The sequence below is a fragment of the Pituophis catenifer genome, unplaced genomic scaffold (genome assembly GCF_029215685.1).
Source record: "Pituophis catenifer annectens isolate HBS135680 unplaced genomic scaffold, rPitCat1.0.hap2 SCAF_3, whole genome shotgun sequence".
Classification (NCBI taxonomy): Eukaryota; Metazoa; Chordata; class Lepidosauria; order Squamata; family Colubridae; genus Pituophis; species Pituophis catenifer.
The window spans coordinates 160,334,354-160,357,967 of NW_027256883.1; the positions used below are offsets into that span (position 1 = coordinate 160,334,354).

General features: G+C 35.8%; 1 protein-coding gene across 1 annotated transcript in view; it reads right to left on the minus strand.

The window, feature by feature from the left end:
• Positions 1-1,991: 1,991 nt before the first annotated feature.
• ST3GAL3 (ST3 beta-galactoside alpha-2,3-sialyltransferase 3) overlaps positions 1,992-23,614 on the minus strand; it is a 191,092-nt gene continuing 169,469 nt past the window's right edge. The window contains exons 11-12 of the mRNA XM_070939627.1: positions 17,647-17,793; positions 1,992-2,236 (exon numbers count right to left, since the gene is read on the minus strand). Of these exons, the coding sequence (XP_070795728.1) occupies positions 2,147-2,236; positions 17,647-17,793 (237 nt within the window). The 3' untranslated portion in view covers positions 1,992-2,146. The remainder of the gene's footprint in view (positions 2,237-17,646; positions 17,794-23,614) is intronic.

Genomic DNA, 23,614 nt, shown 5'->3' on the forward strand with positions numbered 1-23,614 from the left:
TTCCAACTTTTGTTGGTGTGGTCAAACAGTTCATATTTCTATGCTTATCCTCCTTCAGAAGAACATGTGCACAGCACATAAATAGAGAACAGAGAAATTCAAAGATATTCACCTGCATTCATAAGATTGAGGAGATAAGAAAAGCTCTTATCAAATTAGATCAAAAGCACAACTAGACCAGCACCATGCGTGTCTCTCAATAATCAGCCAGTTGTTCTAAGAGACCTACATGCATGGCATAACAATAGTAACAAATAATGCCATTGCTTTTCAGCTTCTGATATTTTTAAGTATCTCTCCTCTGAATCAGGAAGTTGCATATAACCAAAATAACTGGCGTTATCCTTCCTGAATTTATTTTATTTAATTTTAAAGCCATCTACATTAGTTACCATCATAACTCCTTGGGGCAGCAAATTGCATACGTTGTTTAGAAAGGCTGATTCCAAGTCGATACCTAGACAACTAAAATACTCTTGGTTAGGAAGGGTCTGCCAAGACTATGAAGGCCAACAAATAAAGCAGTCATCCTCCACCATTCAAGTGGGCATAGTTCAGTATGTACACAATGAAAACTACACATTTTGGTGTAACATTTGCCAAGTTACTCAGACAGGCCAATATTGTAGTTATTAAACTACAATATAAAGTGATTGTGCAGGATCTTTTACATCATTATTTGCATTATTATAGAGTTGCACTTTTTCAGTTTCTGACCATCTCTAAAAATAATTATGGGAATAGTTGAGCTACTGCCTCAGCTTTGCTTATTTGGCAAAATACCCAGTGTCCTGTTAAGAACCTCCTATTTTAGGGCACTGAGCAAGCAAAATGCATATTCACACTACTGAATGCAAGCTGTGCCCTGTGCCCTACACAGGATGAGAATTCTTTAGCTTGATCTTCATGAGAAGAGTTGCCAGATTATTACATCCTCTCCATATAAGGAAAGGTATGTTAATTGATTTAAATTCACCGCTGAATCTCATACACATATTCCGAATCTTACCAATACAGATAATACATACTTGTGCAAATACTGCATCTGAAAGATAGAGCAGAGATGTAATAAAGAGTCCCTGCTATAATTTAAAAAAAATACAGAGGGAAGTAGAAACCATCTGGGGAAAAAACAAAACAAAACAAAACCATATATATGGAAGCTGAAAAACAAGGGAGATATTATCTCAGAGCATACAGAAAAATCTACATACACGCAAGGTATTATTCTCATAAACTAAGTATAGTAGAATGAATGAAAAATCTCTGGTACCATAAACGCTGATAAATCTTCATATTTTAGGACGGTTTGGTCCTTATCCAAAAATAAATTATTCCTTCTCCAAAGAAACAAGAACAGAAAAAGTGTTATGCTGTTCAGAAGCATGATATGGATGCTAGTGAAAACAAATACTGGGTTATCTGCCAGCAGAATCTGTGATGAACCTGCAAAGCAGGTTAAGTTCGTCCAACATAATGAGGTGAACTTCACGAAGAGTCTAAAAATGCAGCCAGATGAACAGTGGCAGCAGTGGAGGCCCCCCGAGGAACGGGGAGTCTGAAGATCTAACAGAACTTTAATTTGCTCCATCTAGAGCAAAGAGAGATCACAATACTTTGACATTAAAGCAGCACCAACAATAGACAAACCTTGGATGAACTGAGACCCTGCAGAGGGGCCATAGCTGGCCCAAGGACAGGCTAAATGCAGTACTAATGAAAGCATCCCACCAGGCTTGTTCAAAGGCTAGGCTCCACTGTGCCCATTGATATATTTACTGTAGTTTTTATTTCTTGCTATTAAAAAAATAATGCCTTATACATTCAAACACTGTGGCCTCTGGCCTGGCTCCTGTTCCCACTTGGCACAAATTTATTTTGTTTCACAAGCCTATTTTTCTTCTCTCCGCTGATGTTTTATCTCCAGCAAAACATCTTCTGGCAGTTCCAAATGAGGGCCCGGCCCTCTTAAACCAAGAGCTGCTGCTCCCCTGCTGGACCTGGCATAGGCAGACAAAGCAAGCCAGGAAGAGGATCCAAGGGCATCTTTTGGAAGCTGGGATTCTTGCTAAGCACCTCTTGCTGCCCTTGTCCTTAGCTGGATACACCTGGCTGTGTTCTCCGGCACAGTTGCTGAGCTTTTTCTTCAGATTCCACTGGTGAGGTCCGTGATTACTCGAGCTTTTACCAGTTTTCGTAGGAATTCCTTCTCTCGCTGGATGTTGTGTGTCCAGGACTACATAAAGTGGAGAAGGGAGAGGGGTAAAGGAAGAGGAAGAGAGAAAAAAGACTCACTCTTCAAGTAGTATACATAACACTGTGAGTATACAGTCCAAGTCAAGAGGTTGGCCTACACAAGTCTTCCATCAAATAGACAAAAACATGATTACATTTCTGATCACAATACAAATTTCTCCCTCTTTACATACATACATACATACATCAGTGGTGAAATGTAAAATTTGTTACTACCGGTTCTGTGGGCGTGGCTTGGTGGGGGGAGTAATGTGACTGGGTGGGCGTGGCCAATTTTTTTTTTTTACTTTTTAAAAGCATTTTTTACAACCTATTCGAGCGAATAGGTTGTAAAAAAATGCTTTAAAAAGGAAAATAAAAGATTCTGACGATCGTACGGCACAGCTGTGATCATCGGAGCCTTTTTTTTACTTTTTAAAAGCATTTTTACTACCAGTTCTGGAGAACCGGTAGTAAAAAAATGCCTAAAAAGTAAAAAAAAAAAAAAAGTTCCGACGATCAGCTGAGTGATGCCCGATCTTCTGAACTTTTTTTTTTTTTTTTTTTACTTTTTAAAGCATTTTTAACTATCAGTTCCGGAGAACCGGTAATAAAAAAATGCTAAAAAGGTTTTTTAAAAAGTTCCGACGATCGCATGTCACTCAGCTGATGGTTGGAACTTTTTTTTTTACATTTTTTACTACTGGTTCAGCAAACCAGTAGCCTTTTTTACTACTGGTTCGGGCAAACCAGACCGAACCAGGAGCATTTCACCCCTGACATACATACATGGTACATATAGATGAGAAGTTAGTCTACTATATCTGAAAAGTAAAAGATCGGGGAAGGCTGGTCTAGGAACATCTTGATAAAATATTTTAGCTAATGAGGTCATATAGAATACATTATATAATATATGAAGTACTAGTTACCTTGTTTCTACAGAATAGCTTTAAAATGAAAAACAATGCAATTTCCCCTTCAATAAGTGAGTGGGAAGGAGTGCAGTATTTTGTTCTGTACTTTATATTATGCAGAAAGGAATGACCTAACCTGAAAGAACTGAAATAATTTAAGTGTAGATATTTAATGTGAGAATATTTTCAAAGCTACCAACAGGTACTTTTGTTTATACAAATTAATTCCAGAACTTGGCTTTTATAAGAAAGAAATAAAGTACCCACATTTTCTTGATTTTTCCTGTATAAAAACATTGAGGCATTTCATAAAGAATTTTCCATTGTACACCCTGTTTTCCATCGCATTTACTACATGGAGTGCTGCACTCCTTTCTTAATGCATTTCTGGTACAGATTCATGTTGTAGGAAAAGAAATCACAGCAAAGTTTATAGCTATGGAACTTCCCAAACAACTGCTTAGGCAAGACAGGATACAGTGCCTGCCCACTGATATGTCAGGTTTTGTCACTGATGGACAAGCTAAGGAAGATGCAGAGCACAGAAACTGCTCCGGATAGGAGGAGGAGAGGGAATAAATAGCAGGGGAAAGAGAAAAGAGAAAGAAAGCGTGGGTGCACATTAAAAAAGAAATCAAAGAGATGGTGAGTACTGTACATTCAGAGTTGGGGAGAGAAATTTTAAACTTACATTTGCAGCCTCTAAAATTTTTTAAGCTATTGTAGTGAAGTTTTCCTAGGGCTACTAGATTTGGACTGCAAAAATTCAGATGACTACTAAACAGCAGTTGCCATCTGATGCAGTAGTTCTAATTTTTCATTATTTTGTTAGATTTCTCGACAAATCTAACTTTCTCTATGAATTAGGAGCTTGACCTCCAAAAGCTACTAATATAAAAATGGGATTCAAAAGAACTCATTCCAACAATTTCAGGGAGTACCTGTTGGAAGAAATATAAAGATCTTTCCTAGAATTTAATGCTTTAAACTTGCTTTAGTTGTTTATTTATGCAGGGTAGCCTAGACGCTTGTCATTTCCTAGAAGCTTGATCCAAAGATGTTTGGATTGATTAGTGCAACATTTTGGACTACTCCATAACTATGTCTTTAAATAGATGAAACAGAAATCTTCATCCATTTTATTTATAAAGTATACAAAGTATGTAAATGTGGCTAATAGTTCCTGATCCCTAGACCTTCTTTCCTGATCTTGAGCTTCTTCTCATGCCCTTAATAGTCTTCTTTATTCCACATATGTTTCCAACTACTGTAAACTTTCATTTATAGAAACAACTAATACATAATTATGAATATTCCCCCTTACAAGAAAGACTGAAAGGAAACTATCCCCAAACTAAGCAAATATTTTCCTTTTCCCCAAGCGGCTTGAATTTTTACCATTTAAGTCCCTGTGCCCACTTCTAATTTCTGCATTTGCACTCCTAAATCTTGCATTAGCTCTATCTCTGTAAGTAATCTCATTAACTTCTTTTGGGGTACTAGAAAGCAAACAGAAACTGACCATGAGAATGGTAGAAGCATTGCATCTAATAGGTTTAATCACGCAGAATATTTCAGACATGGTTAATATGCAGCCATGAAGACCAGTTAATCACTATCTCGTGCCAGGGCTGGCAGAGAGTAGCGATAGAGGCAGAGCTTGATCACCAGGTTAAATGCTGAATTCTCTGGAAGATTAAAAAATTCACCTAAATTCATTTTTGGGGGAATAAACCTGCCTGAGATACTTATACTAATTGTAACACTTGGAAAGTGTTAAAATCTCGGTGAGTTTCTGAGATAAGTTTTTTAGGCTTCAATTTTTTCAGTCAAATGTTGTAGAAACAGATATTTTGCCTTAGATTTGCTTTTTTAAAAAAATGCTGTTCTTTCAAATGCAACATGCAGGATTATGTATGCAAAGAGGTTGCTAGCATCTCATTAAATCTCCTGTGCTCCAGCAGCTTGATATCATATTTTTATGAATATACAGTTAAAATCCTACTATGTCACTGTGCAATTGTAGCAAAGCTATTAATTTTGAGGCCAAATGCCTGCTGCTATATGTATAATTAAATGGTACTATCGCAAGGGGTGAAGAAATTCCCAAAGGGCAACTAAAGTAGTCAGGCATCTTGTTCAATTGATAAGAGACTGACAGCTGGAAAGTGAATGCCGAGCTATTTCTAATAGACACTGGGACCAAGTTTAGAAAAGTTGCACACAACTATTATTGTTATCAATGGGTACTTCAGCTTCCACATCACATCCATTTGTGATGGCTGCAGAAATGTTTCCTTTCTGACATTGTAAACTATAAGCAGCCATCTCTTCTCTGCATTATGCATCAGTGCCTAACTAGTTTTTAGGTCCATGTTAAAGACAGAAGACTAGATGGCTGTCACACCTGTATTCCCTTGAAGGGCTAGCTATGTAGTTTGCCGAGCTATTAAGAGCAAACCAAACCAAGTACATGTCCTTCATTAATGAGCATGACTTTGGATTAAATTCTCACCATTACAAATAAATGCAACTGATTCTTTAGTTCCTGAAAACATTCCCAGCTTTTGTAAAGCCATAACAATCCAGATGGAAAAGAGCAACACAAACTGAAGATTTCCATTTCTAGTAAAAACAATAGTTTATTGAAAACGATAAACATGGCTAATGAACCAAATGAAATTGCCCTTTGGGGAAACCAAACATGATGTAGGGAAAATGTACAAAAGAAGTTTTTTACAAAGGAAACCAGCAATCAAAAGCTTTTCAAACATTGTTTGTTTTTTGTTATTATATGTGCATTTGGTAATCTGTTATTGAACTCAAGACACTGAATTTACATAATAAGTCCATCCTCTCCTATTTTTCCCACAACCACCATTCTTTGAGGTGAGTTAAGAGAGAGTGATTGGCCCAGGCACCCAGGCAACTTTCATGCCTAAGGGAAGACCTGAACTCAGTCTCTTTGTTTCTAGGCCATCACCTTTACCATTACACCAACTGGCTCATACCCATGAATAAGAATAAGAGCCGAGGTGGCGCAGTGGTTAGAGTGCAGTACTGCAGCTACTTCAGCTGACTGCTAGTTCAGCAGATCAGCGGATCAAATCTCACCGGCTCATGGTTGACTCAGCCTTCCATCATTCCAAGGTAGGTAAAATGAGGACCCAGATTGTAGGGGGCAATATGCTATTTAGTATACTGTCTTTGGTGTAAGCCGCCCAGAGTCCTCAGAGAGTGGGTGGTATAGAAATATGACTGACTGACTGACTGACTGACTAAATAAATAAATAAATAAATAATTGTCCTGTGTTCCCTTAACTCAATATCACATTCAATATCACTGTTCTCCATTATGCTCTTACTACACCGGATGGACTCTAGACAGGGCAAAAGTTATTGTGATGACAATGTCCTGACTACCTTTTTCTTTATCCAAAGAACACAAATTCAAAACTTCTGTGGAACAACCAGAGCTATCCTGTTGCAAAGATAATATCCTCATAAAACCCCTGATTATTATTATTGTCCTTGGACCTGGAAGCAACACACTTGTAGCCTCTCTCTCCTTTGTTTTTCCCTCTCTTCCAGTCTCTCATTTTCTGAGGGACTCTGAACAGCTTTCAATTGCGCAACAAACTTTCTGTGAAATCTGAAGAGAGGGTAGAAAGAAGACATTTGTGTTTCTTCCAGCAAAAATTTTCCATTTGGTGCAAAAGTTTTCTTTTTTGTCTCTGGGGATCAAGACATAATTTCCGCAGAATTACAGTATTGATTGAGCAATCTGATATTATGCCCCATCAGGAGTAACAGGAGCATCAGAAAAGGTAGAAAGAAACTCCACAAATCCAAAGTGAAGCGTATTCTGCAGAATACTAGGTGAATCTAGAGGAAAGACAAAAGTAGCATATATGTGATGTTAATCACTTTGTTTTAGTATTTTTATTTGTGTATTCAACCTAGGAAAATATGGAAACGAATAAGATTTTCTTGATAACCCTTATATAATCTATATATTTTTGATAACCTTGATATATTCCTTGATGAAAAAGAAACCACATACAATGTACAAAGATATCCCCACTAGCCAACAGAAAAGAAATACAAGGAGACCCTTGACTTATCTTTATCTAGTCAACTCAGATGTCACAAAAATGTGCAAGATTTTATATCTCTAAACCGTTTAAGAGATGAGGCAGAGGGAAATAAAACAACCTAAATTGATCTTGAAGTCATGTAAATTAGATATGGTGAAAGACTCAGAAATTCAAATGATGCTATATTGGTACTAAAATAGTTTCATCCAGGACATCCCTAGAACTGCTGAGAAGAAGAAAAATTAAACCATGATTGATACCTAAATTTTGACAATGTAAAATTCAGACATGATTTTAACATCCTTTCACCCTTAGACACAATATGCAGATTTCTCAATTAGCAAAAACAACATTACAGAAAAATTAATCATCTCTTAAACAATGGTCTGTTAAATCAATAAATACTTCTGATAGCTTTATTCATCATAAAATCTTCTATTGCTTGAAAATCCCATTTCAAGCAATAGAAATGAAAGGGTATGGGAATGCCTCGTGATAACAATTTCAGCTATTTTAATGTTGTTGGAGAAAAGAGAAAAACATTTTCTAAATAATTTTTCCACATTATATCTCGCTTCATGCAGTTCTTTCTTTCCCATTATTTGCTCTTTTAAAAGATAAAATCCCCAATAATCTCTCTTTATAGAAAAGTTATTCCAGTTGCCAATGTTTTTTCAGATTGCCTATTCCCACTGGCTGTTGTACCTGCTTATTTCTCACATCAGTCACATTCCCTCACCCACATTTTTTGGATTCATCATCCTGCATGATGAATACTTGAAATGTTTAAACTATTTCTAAAACTTCTGGTTAGCCTAATAAAAGTATTGCCTCTAAGGAATTTTTCTTTCATGAAAAAGACAATACTGTTATTTTTAAAAGGAATGTTTGGAAGACACTGAAACTTATTAAGTAACAAGATCCTATTCAGAAGAAGCATGATCCTGCACAAAGTTCATTGGCTTTATATTATTTGAAAGACAATTCTCTCCCACAACCAGGTAATCCTACCTAATTTGACCTTGAATGACTTTTGTTATACAGTAGAGTTGAATTGAGTTTGACTCCTAGTGTCTTTTTTTTTTTAATTTGATTTATATGCCGCCCTTCTCCGGAGACTCACAATGCGGCTTACAATGCGTTAAGCAATAGCCTTCATACTTTTGTATATTTATACAAAGTCATCTTATTGCCCCCACAACTGGGTCCTCAATTTACCTACCTTAGAAAGGATGGAAGGCTGAGTCAACCTTGAGCCTGGCGAGATTCGAACCTGCAGTAATTGCAGGCAGCTGGTCTTAATAACAGGGTGCTTTAGACCACTGTACTACCAAGGCTCTTAGTCTTTATTCATGCAAAGTTTCTTGGGAATATTAAATAATTGATTTGCTGCTATTGTATTTTTCCAGCAGGTTATTTTGACATTTCAATTTAATCCCAACCCTGGAATTCCCCATTGGTTCTGTATCCAAGGATTAGCCAGATCTAACCTTGTTGAGCTTCTGAGGTCAGTTAACTGCTCAGAATCTTTGTGCAGCACAACAGTTTAAATTATTACCCTTGATAATATATAGATATATTTAAAACATGTTAATAGATTCATGCTTTGACTTTCTATTGTAGAAGTACTAAAGGTAGTTTTCAGCAATAAAACAAATAGATAACATAATGCTAAAAGCAATAGTCAAAACCAAAATTGTCATTTTCCTACCTAGACAGCGATCTGTGCTTTCACAAATTAAGTAAATAGTTTTCATTTCCAAAATAATCATTTTCTTGTTCTTTCTCCCAGTAAAGTTTTGGGGGATCCCCAGTCCAATTCAACATCAGTTCTGTACTCGTCAAAACCCAGGTTTTGTGCATGGAAGGTTTTTTTTCCTAACTTTGTCTAAGAAAATGATGCATTGTTTGAATAATAGTCATATTTTTCTTTCCTTTTTTGAATGTTAACTAACATGTGTGAAAAAGAGGTTTTTTGGGGGGAAAAGCTTACAAGTGATTATTTTTTTATGATTCAGTTGGTCAAATAAAAACATTTAAGTTTTCTGTGGTTGTTGCATTCTATTACACTGCATACAACTATTGTTTTATACGCTCAAATTCACTCCAGGTAAAATTCCTGAATTCAATGCATGAGTGACTTGATTGGCAGGGAATGAAAGTTGTTGTTGTTTTCACAAAGCATTTTTTCCACTCCTTAAGTGAAACATAGATGTGGCAGCTTTAGCCTATTCATTCATCATATGATGATCTGAAAGGTATACTTTGCTGTTTTAATATGCATAAACAAGGATGGCAGGTTTGCTCACATTGCTTAATTATCATCGTGCTCTTTCATGCTGCCGAGGACTGAAAGGACAAATATTCTAGCAGCCATGCCCTGTTGTTACTAAGATGGCACGTCACTCAACAGAAATAATAATGTTAGGATGGTCTGAGGCTTTGAACAAATCTTTAGCTGCAACATCTGCCATCTCAATCCTCCACCACTTTTGTTCCTTGTATCTTCCTTCTGTTGGGCATTGATTAAAGAGGAGGAAGCAGGCAGGAGGCTAAAATTCTGCTTGACATTGTTCTTCGTTTCTTTTTCTTTTCATTTTGGCATGGAAATTCAAGCAATTCAAATAACCAAAGGTCTTGTGGTATCTTACAAATAAGACAACAAGTTATTATGGAATAAGCTTTCATTGAGTAGGGTCCACTTCATCTAATGCATAAGAAGCTTAGAAATCTTTTAATCTCTTAGCTGCTGTTCTGCCTCTTCCTTCCAGGGAATGTTTATCTAATTGCTCAAATTCTTTCATTATTTAGTCTAAATGCTGCAGTATAAATGGATCACAATTCTTTGCATCTTCCACTCCAGTTATAACGAATCCTTTGCTGTTCACTTCTGCTATTTCAGTTACATTCTGGCCACAAAAGTAAATACAATTAAATTTATCCTAATTCTTACAGCCAGTAAAATCAGTATCCCTTCAGAAACCCAAACCTCTGTAGGAAAATATTGTCAACATTAATTTTGAAAACTCTTATCAATTTCAGTTGCTGTTTTAGGGAGTGCTGACTATGGCCATAAACTTTGTATTATTAAAGTGCATAGAAAATGAGGCTGAACTATTAATGCATAAGGAAATATATTAGAAAGCAATATCTTAGTATTGAGACTCTGGAGAAGGAAATAAAAACTGTTTAGTGCTTACAGTTAATATTTACATAGTTGAGATGTAATTTATTTGAATTCTCTAATACTGTGCAAGGCATTATTTATCTTTTTTCAGAGACAACAGAATTCTCATCAGATACTGAGAAGCAATATTAGGAATCAGAAAGACATCATGAAGATAGTAGGTAGAACTAGTACTGAAAAGATTTGACTTTAATTATTAGAATGCCTATTGAGAAGGTCCTGGTTTTTTAAAAAGATTATCAGATCTTGCTCATGCTTTTTAGTCTACTGTTTTCTCTGAAAGAAACAAAAGCAAGTTATTTTTTCTTCAAAAAATAGTTCAAAGATTTGAGCTATGCTACAATGGGATGTTGATGATGACAAGATTTGATTTTTTTTCTATGATCCATTTATTTGTTTTCTTGTCTATCCATGGCCTTCTCAGGAATCTTCACCCAGAAGTCAAAAGCAGCAATCCTTTTTCTATCCTTCTTCAAACTCAAACTTGAATATAACAGGAAAACAATTCTAAACAAATCTAAAACATTTTTTTTGAAGTCCTTCATCACTACTCTACTAAGTGTTTATTTATGACATATTTCTGAAATTCTGACAATTTGTTCAGTGACTGTTCAGAATTACTGCGGTGCTGAATGAATGGTACTTTCACCTAATCCAAAAATATAGCTGTATCTGTTCAAAATTTGGATGGTTGGCATCCCATCTGCATCTACAACTGCAGGGAACTTCAATTCCCCCTATCCAGCTTTCTGCCCCCAGTTCTGCATTTTTGCCACCTGGCGCTCCAAGGCCCTACTGCCTGTGCTCTGGTACAGTGGCTGCACTTTTCTGGGGTGCCCTGAGTTTGTGCCATGATGCTGGGCTAAGGTGGCTTGGCTTTGCACTGCAGCTCGTGTTTCTTGCAGTCCTAGAGCATAACACACCAAGATCTAGACACTTAGCAATCATCTTGCATTAATGAGAGTTAGCCATCCAAGGTCACATGATCGTCATTTGTGACTTTCTTGAAGGGCCAATCTAAACATGACAGTGACAACTTAATAAATCAAGTGTCAATTCCATAGAAAGACACATGGGGATACACTTTTAAAAGCAAAAGGAACTTGTGCATGCAGGAAACTTTTAAAATTTATGTTACAATTTATAAATTAAAAAATAAAAAAAAATTGTATCAGTGAATATAAAATAACCATTTTCATCACATATATCTTAAAATCTCTTTCTCCAGAAAAATTTATGTGATCCAGTTATGTCTGTTTTCAGAGCTCAGTTGAGAGAAGGCCCTAAGAGAGAGTTTTCAAAGCAGGAAATCACTGAGCTGAGAAGAATTCTACACTTCTTAGTCACCCCACTAGATGCTCAACTCCCTTTTGACTTAATAGTGGCAGAACAAGCAAATACGGACATAAATTTCATTGGGAAGAGGTTAAGTCTCTCCATTTAAGCTATTGAAAATGAAAACTTGAAAAGGATATTTTAGCAAACAGTATAACATGTTTAATGCTCATTGTTCATAAATTATGTGCGCTGCTAACTTTCTGGAAGCTAGGAAAGGAAATCAGTTGCTCTCCAGATGTTCTTGGACTAGAATTGCTATCACTCCTTTTAATCTTGTTGGCTGGAACTGATGAGCTGAAATTCAACATCTGGATGGTCCCCTTCTCTCCCTCTTCCCCTTCAAACTCAGAAAGCTGAAATTATTAACTCTCGTAGTTGATTCTACGATAATGAAATACTGTGAATTGCTATCAAATGATGCACTGGAGATACTATTCCCATGCCATTATTATTTAGCAGACGATTCCTGTGTTCCTTTAGTTAGGAGGAATAGGACTAATATCCAAAGTCCTTTTGGATATTCTACACAGTATAGTATATATTTATTACTATTGACATCATTGCTCCTTTTCTTAGCGTTTGTTCTGGGTAGTTGCAGAATTGTCTTGCTTTGTACTATAATATCTAGTTCTTTCATGATGCTTTCAGTGAGTAATACAAGAAGGAGTTTCATTTATTGGGCATCTTGTTGAAGAGTCTGATACTGAACTACTGTCATTATCATTTCAACCTTTTTTTTGCATTTTATATAATGATAGCTTATATAAATATATTTATGTGTCTGTACATCTGTCTTTGATCATTATGCTTGAAAATGAAAGGACTTACAAACAAATATTTTTTCCTCTTTTTTCACAGAAGAAAATTATTCAGTGACCCTTCTAGATATTCATAAGAACTGATATAATGTACATTCATTTTAGGTCTTTAGAAGATATTACAAGACTACAGTATACTTCTGTACTATGTATAGTATACTACTATATGTAATAAACAAGAAATATTTGAATAAATGATGTCAGAAATGGCAGCTAGTCTTCTTTTATGTAAACAATCTACAATAGCAAATAATGAAGTATAATATAGACTTTTGTCTCTTACTAACTTATTACATTTCTACAGGTAACAGAATTCACTGCTTAATAGAGAAGTAAAAGATTCCATTCTGTCCTTCAGCAATATTAACATAATAACAACAATAATAATAACAAAGTATCAATAGTAATTAGGTGCTTTGGGTGCAATCCCAAAACAACTGGAGCACCACTTGAACACCATTGGCATTGATAAATTTACCATCAGCCAATTGCAAAAGGCAGTTCACTCAGAACAGCTTACAACCTGCGACAATACCTCTAACACCTTCAAGCATCAACATTTGCCTATTCCACGTCCTTGGAAAGGACTTGATAGATGGATAAAAATGCCAAATCCAGTCTGAACATCTGGCTAACTATACATTTTGACAATTTTATCTAAAGGTCAAGAATAAAAGCAAGAATGTATGTTGGACTAAACTAAGTGAGGAAAAGCTACACTAACTGAATCAATCTAAAAACACATTTTTGTTTCTCACTACATTTTTATAAGGCTAGATTTGGATTAAATGATAGTGTACAAAAATTTATCTAGAATAAAAGGCAGTGAATGAATCAGTATATGGATATAGTAGAAATATAGTTGGCAAGACAGAAAATTATGAAGGTGTATAGTGCATGGTGTAAACTAGACTCAGTGTTTACATTTTGCCTTTACTGTTCTTACTCTTTTTTCTGGCTTTATTAAGTGTTGCTTACTATGAAAGGAAATAGTATGATTGCTAAGTATATATCTATGTATAAATAAAAACAAATGGTGATTACATCTGAAGAGAATATTCACAATGCCACAATATTACATTCATGAAAAAGGACTAGGATGTTGGTGGATAGGATAGGATAGGATAGAATAGGTAAAGATAGGATAGGATATTTTATTTGGCCAAGTGTGATTAGACACACAAGGAATTTGTCTCTGATGCAGACGCTCTCAATGTACATGTAAAGCAACAGAGTAATAATAATTATAAAAGCAATAAGAGAGGGTAGTAAAGAAAATAAGAATATTATAGCCCTACAACATGGGCAAATATACACATACGTTAGACAGTACTGTGAGAGTTAGATGTTTAACAGAGTGATGCGACAAGGGGAAAAAACTGTCCCTGTGTCTAGTTGTTTTGGCATGCAATGCCCTATAGCAGTATCCCGAGGGGAGGAATTGAAACAGTTTATATCCAGGATGTGAGGGGTCTTTAGATATTTTCTTAGCTCTTCTTCTGACCCATGCAATGTACAGGATTTTTATGGAAGGCTGGATGGTTGCAATTGTTCTTTCTGCAGTCCTATCTGTTGGAGTCTGTACCTGTTCTGTTTGGTTGCTGTACCAAACCAGACAGTTATAGAAGTAAAATGACAAGTCTCAATCATTCCTCTGTAAAACTGAATCAACAGCTCCTAGGGTAGTTTGAATTTCCTGTGTTGATGTAGAAAACACATTCTTTGGTGTGTCTTTAATGATGGTTCTAATGTTGGGTGTCCATTTCAAATGCTGGAAGATTATAGAATCTAAAAACTTGAAGGACATTATGTAAATTTATTCATGAGTAATCTCCATAAATTTTCCTTCTCCATCTGCAGTCTGTAAGATACTGTTTTGCAAGCATTTTTTGGCCTTCACATAATACAAACTTCAAATAATAGAACCCAGTAGCAGGAAAAGGCATTTATTTCTATTCTGTACTAAGATTATACAGTATCAACCACATCTTCGTACAGGAGGGGCAATCTCCACCCAGCTGCAAACAAATGCAATTAATTAGCTTTATGTGTATTCAGAAGAAATTCCCCAGAAATGAGTCATTGGGTTTTTAAAGGGTGTCCAGGGATATGTCAAGCAGACATTGCGTGTAAATCAATGACACACCTTGTGTTAGGGAACACACGCTGTAGCCTGCAGGTCTGTTCTCTCTAAGACATAGCACAATAGAATGGCTGGTTGATGGACATTCCCAAAGAGTCTCCTATGAATAAATACACATACACTTGGAACAACATCAGGAAGAGAGTTTCTATTTATTTTTTCTGTGTAAAACAAAGAGAATTCGGGGAGGGGCTGTTTCACCTTCTTGAAACAAGGACTTGGGCTTAACGGGGTAGGAAGACACTGTTCTACCTGTTCTATGTAGGCAAACTATCCCCTTTCTTTGATTTGGTTATTCCATTGATTTTTTAAATTACAAAGGTACCTAGACCTATTTTCTGCTACTTTTTGTACAAAAAAAAAAAAAAAAATCAAAGTACCGGTAATATGTTTTCTTATAGCACTAGGTGCAAAACATATCTCAGCTGCCTTTCCTACATAAACAGGTTCAGTCCTGTTTAGAGCAAAGTTTAGTTGTATTTTTAAAACAATTTATATTTAGTGTTATCAGGAAACCCAATTTAATACACACTCTGAACCAATGTCTTTACCACTAGTTTAAAGTTGGCTAGTTTCACAGCTAAAGCTAAAGGATTATGCAGATCATCTAACAGTTATTTTCTTCTACTTACCTAGGAAAACATGAATATACTTTTTTTGCTTACGGTGCAATCAGGTCTGGGCTGCAAAACTCCAGATGGCAACACAAAATGACAACAAAAAGATTTTTAACCCCCTTAATGCTTGGCTGTCATCAAGGAATTCACTGAAGATTGGACACCCAGGTAGCTTTATGTGTGCTGGGCTTTGCTAGACTCCAACCTTCTGACAAAGCAATTCAAAAAAATCAGTTCATCCAATGGTTCTTTTAGGTTTCACACTGTCTTCCTGGTGAATCCCAAAGACTGAATTGCTAAAAGGTAGAATTTTTAACTCCAATTAAATTGTTTAAGGTTTTAATCCACATTTAACTATTAATCCTAAATAGAAATAATAGAAGAAACCAATACACCCTCCTGAGAATTCCTTCATATTTAGATGTCCCAAAGCTACAATGGTTAATTTTCTGCTTTCTTTCTTGATGCCATCATACTTCTAAATTTTGCATATATCTGGTCAAATATTACTATCCAAAAAATTTAGCACAAACAAAAATAGTTGGTTGTAACAAATAGACAAATGTGACATCATGTCAGTAGATACCGTGTAACATGACACTTATATATTTTCTTCATGTAAAGAAAAGTAGAATTATGGTTATCAGCTTGTTCATATCAAAGGATTCAAATAGCTTTCCAAAGTGCAGGGCAATTGGAAAAATGTGTGCCCCTTTGTTATGATTGATTAATTTGTTTTACCTCTTTTCTTATCATTTGTGCAAGCTATTGATTTTGGAGCATCTCATTTTACTTTCCTGGGAGAAGCAGAAAATGATAAAGGCAGGTTACTATCCTTTTTACCTTTCAACTTAAATCTCAGATGACTACCAATTATTAAGAATCATTAATATTAAAAAGAAGCAACAGAAATGCAATTCCCTCATTTAGTTAGTTCAACATGGAAAAGGTTGAAGAATAAATTATGGACATTTGCCAGCAGATGGTTCTCCTAACATTAGAAGTGAAACTTAAGAGAACTCGTGTCTCAGAAGTGAAGATCAATCTTGTCCCCATAGAGCAGGTAACGTGAAAAGGCAATCTATGTGGAATGGGTGGTGAGGAATTCATGCTTCACGCTTCATGCTAAAATGCTAGCTTAATAAAAAATAACCTCAGGGGAAGAAGATAAAAGATACATATTTTCATAATGCTTTTCAAACAATGGTGAACAGCTCCTCCATTAATAGACACTGCAGGTTCAGTAAATGTTAGAGTTGAAGCCTCTTGATGTCTTTATCCTTAAGAGTTTTATTTCTCCAAGAACTCTGTCCACTTCTTCAGGATCCGGGCTAAACTATTCCCAATATCACCTCATGGCTTTACCCTCACCCTTAACTAATGTTATCTATAAAGTGCCCTGCCAACAGCTCACACAATTCTTCTGACTGATCTTTCCCTAAAAGAATAAACGTCATTGTAAAAAGGATAGCTGGAAGACACTTTTCAGATGCAGTAAGACTAAAAAAGTAATTCTATTTTGCTGCTGTTATCATGAAAGTGTAGATCCAAGCTTGAGGTTGTCCCCATGTCCAGATGAAGTTTTTTTTTATCAGATGCAAGACTTTGTATGGTTATTATTTTATGCAAAACATTGATTTTTCAGATTCTTAAAGCATGTATGGTATATGCATATTGATTAATACATCTGTGTAGTCATATCTTTTTCCCAAAGGTCTTGAGAAAATGTAGCTTTGTTTAGGCTTTCCAATAAAAATTCTTCACATCCCTGCAAAACTATAGTCTTCAGTTTCGCTCTTGGAAAGCCTGTTAAAAATTATTTGAAAGCAATTTGAGTCTATTCAACATATAACTGAATTAGTAATAGTCAGGTGAAGGGAACGCAGCATAGCCAACTTTGTTAAATGTCTTGTTTAATTCTTTAAGTCCTGTTTTTTTTTTACTTTTTTTGTCACAGCTATTCAGGAAATGTAACCTGCAGGCAGTTATGTGAAATAAACTGTTATTTGCATGAATCCTTAGAAGTACAATGAAGTACAATGAATCAGGAACTGCTGAACCTGCTTGTGTACTTTGTAAAGAAAAACTAATAATTTTATAATAGCATTCATAATAAAAAGCCTGCAGGATCAAGCCAAGGGCAATCCACCAACCTATTTCCAAAAGTAGACAGTTCATGCCTGGTAGGCCCAAATGAAGAATATGAAGATAAGATATCCTTTGTCTCCTAGAATTCAAAGGGTTTTTTAAACTTCTGAATATAGATTATGCTAACCCTAACCCAAATTCCTTACCTCTTTGATGGCAGACATCTTGATGTTCTCATAGTAATGTAGTGGTGCATTGGGAGAGTTCATGTCATAACCAAATCCAGCCACAGCTACTTCATCACAATTGTGGAGCACCATGGTAATTGCTACACTTCCCAGAGTAGGAATATTCTGTGGAGGAAAGGGGAATGAAGCAAAACGCAAACAATTAAGATTTCATCTTCTTAAGTGGCAATCTGTGAACAGATCCCTAGTGGGAAATGCAGTGGGACTACTACATCTAGAGATAATATTTTGAGGATCCAGTCTAAAGGTCTATTCCAACACAGTGCTAAAGTGAATTACGTACCAGAATATGAAGTAAAGATTTCATGGTGATCGACAATAGGATAGGAATGCAATGCAGAATGCAGAGGAAGAAAGAGGAAAAGGAAAGACATCAACTGTAATGGCTATAGAAAAAAAGTGATAATATATAATTTATGTATATGTTTGTTTTGTTTTTTCTTTTTATGCACATTTTTGTGTCGTCTTCTCTAGTTTTGTTTTGTTTTTTAATTTGATTTATATGCCGCCCTTCTCCGGAGACTCACAATGCGGCTTACAATGTGCTCAGCAATAGCCTACATCCTTTTGTATATTTATACAAAGTCAGCTTATTGCCCCCACAACTGGGTCCTCAATTTACCTACCTTAGAAAGGATGGAAGGCTGAGTCAACCTTGAGCCTTGGCGAGATTCAAACCTGCAGTAATTGCAGGCAGCTGGTCTTAATAACCAGCTTAATAACAGGGTGCCTTAGACCACTGTACTACCAAGGCTCTTTTTACTTTTGATTCACTTTTTTTTCTTTTTCCTTCTTTTGGAGTTTGTTTTTTAATATTTTGAATAAAACAAAATTTGAAAATGAAGAAAAAAAGGTGAAGTATCAGTGAATAGTTCCATAATTATTCAAGTCAAACTTCAAAAATCACGTTTATGATGATGCTGACTGGCTTACAACAATTTTGGAGCAACTGAGAACAGTCAGACTAGAAAAGCAGGATTTCTAAATTAGGCATTCTGTAGTAAATGATCGTTTTATGTATTTTCAAGCAGAATGAATTATACATATTGAAGGATGCGAACATATATAATTCAACGCTTAACTAACTGTGGTACCATAATGTGAAATGATAATTTACTGGTATAGGTAGTCCTTGACTTACGACCACAATTGAGCCCAAAATTTATGTTGTTAAGTGAGTTTTGTCCATTTTACAGCCTTTTCAGACACAGTTGTTAAGTGAATCATTGCAACTGTTAAGATAGTAATACAGTTTTTAAGTGAATCTGACTTTCCCATTAACTTTGATTGTCAGAAGGTTGCAAAAGCTATTTATGTGACCCCAGGACACTGCAACCGTCATAAATATGAACCAGTTGCCAAGCAGCTGAATTTTGATCACATGACCATGGGGATGCTGCAATGGTTGTAAGCGTGAAAAACGGTCATAAGTCATTTTTATCAGTGCCGTTGTAACTTTGAACGGTCACTAAACTAACTGTTATAAGTTGAGGATTACCTGTACCTCTTTCTGACTTAACTACTAACACAATCTTAACCAACCTGGGAACCTGCCAAATCAATGGAGGTCAATTCTAAAATTTCTTGACAATGGCCATCGTGGCTGGAAAGTTCTGGGACTGGAATTTGTATGTGTGAAAGGCACTTAAGGGCATTATAAGGTTTAGGATAATTTTTCTTCCCAGCAGAAGTAGAAAAGCTCTATCTTTTGCTTGACTCCTTTCCTACTGCCTAACTGCCTGAGACTGTAATGCTACCAGCTGCTTTAGGGAGTAATTCCATGCAGGATCACCTTATAATGCTGATGCCCACCAATCACAGTAAAAAAAACCTTTAGCAGAGAGTATACATAAGCTAGCCAAGCTACATGGCAGCATCTAGTTGACTTTGGCTAATCACAAAACCGAAGGAGTACATAACCTGGTTACTACTAGGATGAGGGACTAAAGGAAACTTTAGGGCTGTAGGTTAATCTGGGAAGTACAAACAACATAGCAGAAGCATATGACGTACAACTATTTTGCTGTTCAGAAAAATACATAGATGTTTTCATTCCATGAAGTCACATGGAGTCAAGCTTAACTCCAAGATTTTATGCATGCATGCACCCATACTTACTTTTAACCCCCGTTCCTCATGTTACCTATTAGGAGTTAATCTTGTCTAAGATGAAGCAGATAGGGTTCATTAAGGAAAAGATCAGTTGTTTCAGAATAGTGAAAATTCCAGGCACTGCATCCTAACACTGGGTAGACAATCCTAGATCTCAGTTAAACAAATTTATCTTCTTGTGTCTTCGAAAGAATACTTCTAACAACAGGATTGCTGCTCCTTCATTGCCTTGCCAGTTTTATAAACTACTGAGGTCATTTTTATGTCATTATCTCTGACTGGCAGGAGATATCAGTATAATTAAAATACATTTCTGAAGAGAAATTTCTCATATCTACTTTCTCTATAAATTTTAGTTGTTTTTATTTCACATGGGAGATAGAATAATGCTAGTTGTTCAAGAGAATATTAATGACAAGCAATTTCTTCAATGGAGTACTTCTTTTTGAGCTTTCAAACAAACTCATTGCAATTTGCCTTGTCAAAATTAACCAACTAAATCTGGCTAACAGCAAAAGGTTATCATAAACACTCTTTCCTGAAAATTAATTTCAGTCCCTATCTCATATCTCAAACATTTTATGGTTTCTATAAATATAATCATGGAACAGAATGTAAACTATCAGCCTCACCACCCCCATAGACATATACCGGTAGATACACTACTTACATAATAAAACAGGTTTTATAAGCAGTCCTTGTCACTTATGATGTTCAATCTCCTTCCAGAGATACCTTTTTCAGTAATCATCCATTTAAAAATAAATAGTGAATTTATAACACACTATCCAGTAATCATGTTATTTTTTCAAATAACTTTACAGATATTAATTCAGGATCTGGTCTGTAAAATTTGTCACTAAATTACATTAAAGACAGTATAACAATTATTTCCAAATATTTCCAATGCCGACTTTCTGTTGGTGAAAATTGACATATTATTAATGTGCCATTAAAATAAATTAAGGTATCATACCACATTTATACTATTTTTGGCACTACTGTGGACAAGCAATACTATATTTGAATGTTCCTGCCGGGTAGATCTTTCCTGCAAGGACTAGTTCTGTGATGGCGAACCTATGGCATGTGTGCCACACGTGGCATGCGGAGCCATATTGGTGGGCACGTGAGCGTTGCCCTAGCTCAGCTCCGGCGCGCATGCGTGCACCGGCCAGCTGATTTTCGGAGGCACTCCGGAGGCAGGAAATGGCCCGTTTGCCAACTTCCAATGGGACAGGAAAGCTCGTTTTTCGCTCTCCCCAGGCTCCAGAGCCTTTCTAGGAGCCTGGGGAGGCGAAAATGGCCTTCCCCACCCCTCTGGAGGCCTCCAGAGGCCGGAAACAGACCATTTGCTGACTTCCAGTGGGATCAGAAGTTGGGAAATGGGCCATATCCAGGCTCCAGAGGACCTCCGGGGGGTGAGGGAAGGTCATTTTCACCCTCCCCAGGCTCCAAGAAAGGCTCTGGGCACGTGCGTGTGCAACCCGCCACTCTCCCCCCGTTTTTGGCATGCGACGGCAAAGAGGTTACCCATCACTGGATTAGTTTATTAAAATTAGTCTTAGCCCACCAATATACCACTAGCACAGTTCTTTTAATATATTTGAAAGAAAACCAAATATGTTTCCTCTTATTCCTCATACATTTAGCAATCAGTAATTCTAGTAGGGTAACGGAGTTTTTCAACTATCATACTAGGTTAAGGAGCAATTATTTGTGTATTTGGTTTTTAGTCTGAGTAGCTACAGTAGGTTGAGTATCACAATATATGTTATATACATTATCCCTTTCAACCAAATTGTTTCTTTAATGGTACATAATAGAGGAAGGATTGCCTGGTACCCTACTTTCCATTTTACCTTATTATGTACATAAGAGAGTTAAAACTGAAATAGCCGAAGTCCATTCCTGTTCAGGCTGGCCTTGCTAATTATTCATAGTATTGTTTCCATGACTGAGGAAATTCGGTCTCTTTGGACATATAACTAATGAGATAGAGTGAATTGTTGCCTCTTGTTCATACCTTTCATTCTCCCTGCTTTTGCCCCATTTTACGAGTTAACTGTTTTTAGTATTTCATAATACTAAAAATTTAAAAATTTTAAATTAGGTTTTAATTTTGGGTTTTAAAATTCGGCCAAAACTATTTAATGATTTTAATTAATTTTAACTATGATATTGTATATTTATGTTTTAATTCTGGCTGTACACCGCCCCGAGTCCTTCGGGAGAAGGGTGGTATATAAATAAAATTATTATTATTATTATTATTATTATTATTATTATTATTATTATTATTATTATTATTATTTTAATAAATAAATCTTAAATTATTTTTTAAATTTATTTTTGCTATCTGGGTCTATGTCTATGCTTGCTCTGATCTGGATATAGGAAATGACTGGGAGTATATTGGATGCAAATTAAAATAGAATTATCCATAATAATTTTCCAACAATATTTACTGCAATAACAATATATAGCACTCCAAATGCAGAATGGATTCTCATCAGTGATCTCAAGCGTCAAAGAGTATTTTAAGTATTTTAACATTTCAGGCTGATATGATGGGTACATTATTTGCAAAATGTTAACTTCATGTGATGCAGAAGAAAAAAACAGTAAATATCATTCTGGTTGCCATATGAGAAAAATTGTAAAGATTTCTGACAACTTATTAGAAATTACTATTACATCATCTAAGGTAATCTGTTGGATCAAAGTCTAATGAAGTCCAAAGGTTCCTAAGGAAGGTATTTCTCTGGGTTCATGTTGTTAAGTTTCAAACATGCTATCCAATGCATAGGGAATGGAAACTATAGTAGTTGGAATAAATAGGTTGTAGGTGGTCCTGGACAACTGCTGAACAGGAGTTAAGCTCATAATGCCAGGCAAAATAGTTCAAGTTTATATTAGAACAGTGCTCATTATTAAAAGAAGAGTATTTTAACTGAAAAGAGAAGAGAAGACCAATGTCTCTCAGAAAAATCTTCCTGTTTAATAATACATCACATAGTCTGTCCACAAAGAAGGGTTATAAACTCAAATGCTCATGAAAACCAGACCACAACTTTGTACAAACACAAGCAAATTGTACTTTTTGCTATTGTACTTAATGCTGGTTGGATTCAACGGTTAATTGGTTTATAGATAAAATTGGATTAGATTAAATATTGAAACCAGATCATCAAACAGCAGTTCTGGGTGTAAAGTTATAACTACTGTGCCATGGAGAGATCATGATTGAAGCAAAATAGTCCATTAATTCTGTGGCAAGCACAATTCCTGCTGATGTTCCAAAGTTTTAGTTCCTTGGGTCCTTCTTTGGTTATTTTGAAGGCTATAGCTTTATAATAATCTTTTCAAATAGCTGGCACATTGTGTAAAAACTGTAATAATATTTATTAACAAACATATGGCTTGAAAATCCCACCTTGAGTACAACTGGGTGCGGACATTGCTTGCTAAACACTTTTTAAATCAGAGTTGTATATGTCCCAGGGCCACCTGAAGCTTGTAATCTCCCCCCCCTTTTTTTTGGACCTCAAGTGCTCCAGATGTTGTTTTAACAATGTCTGACAGCAAATGCCAAAATGCAGCATTGTAATTCTTGCTATTTTTCCATACAATACTAAAAACAAAAGGGTATAAATCTTATTTCAGTAATTAAAGCAAACCCAAAGAAAAAATAATATATCCCTCCAAAAAGTGGATAATCCCAGAAAGTTTGATTTGAAATTTAGATGGCAATCCCTGTCTATCTAAATGAAAAAAGATAGTTTCATTCTGATCTAAATTACTGCATTTGCCA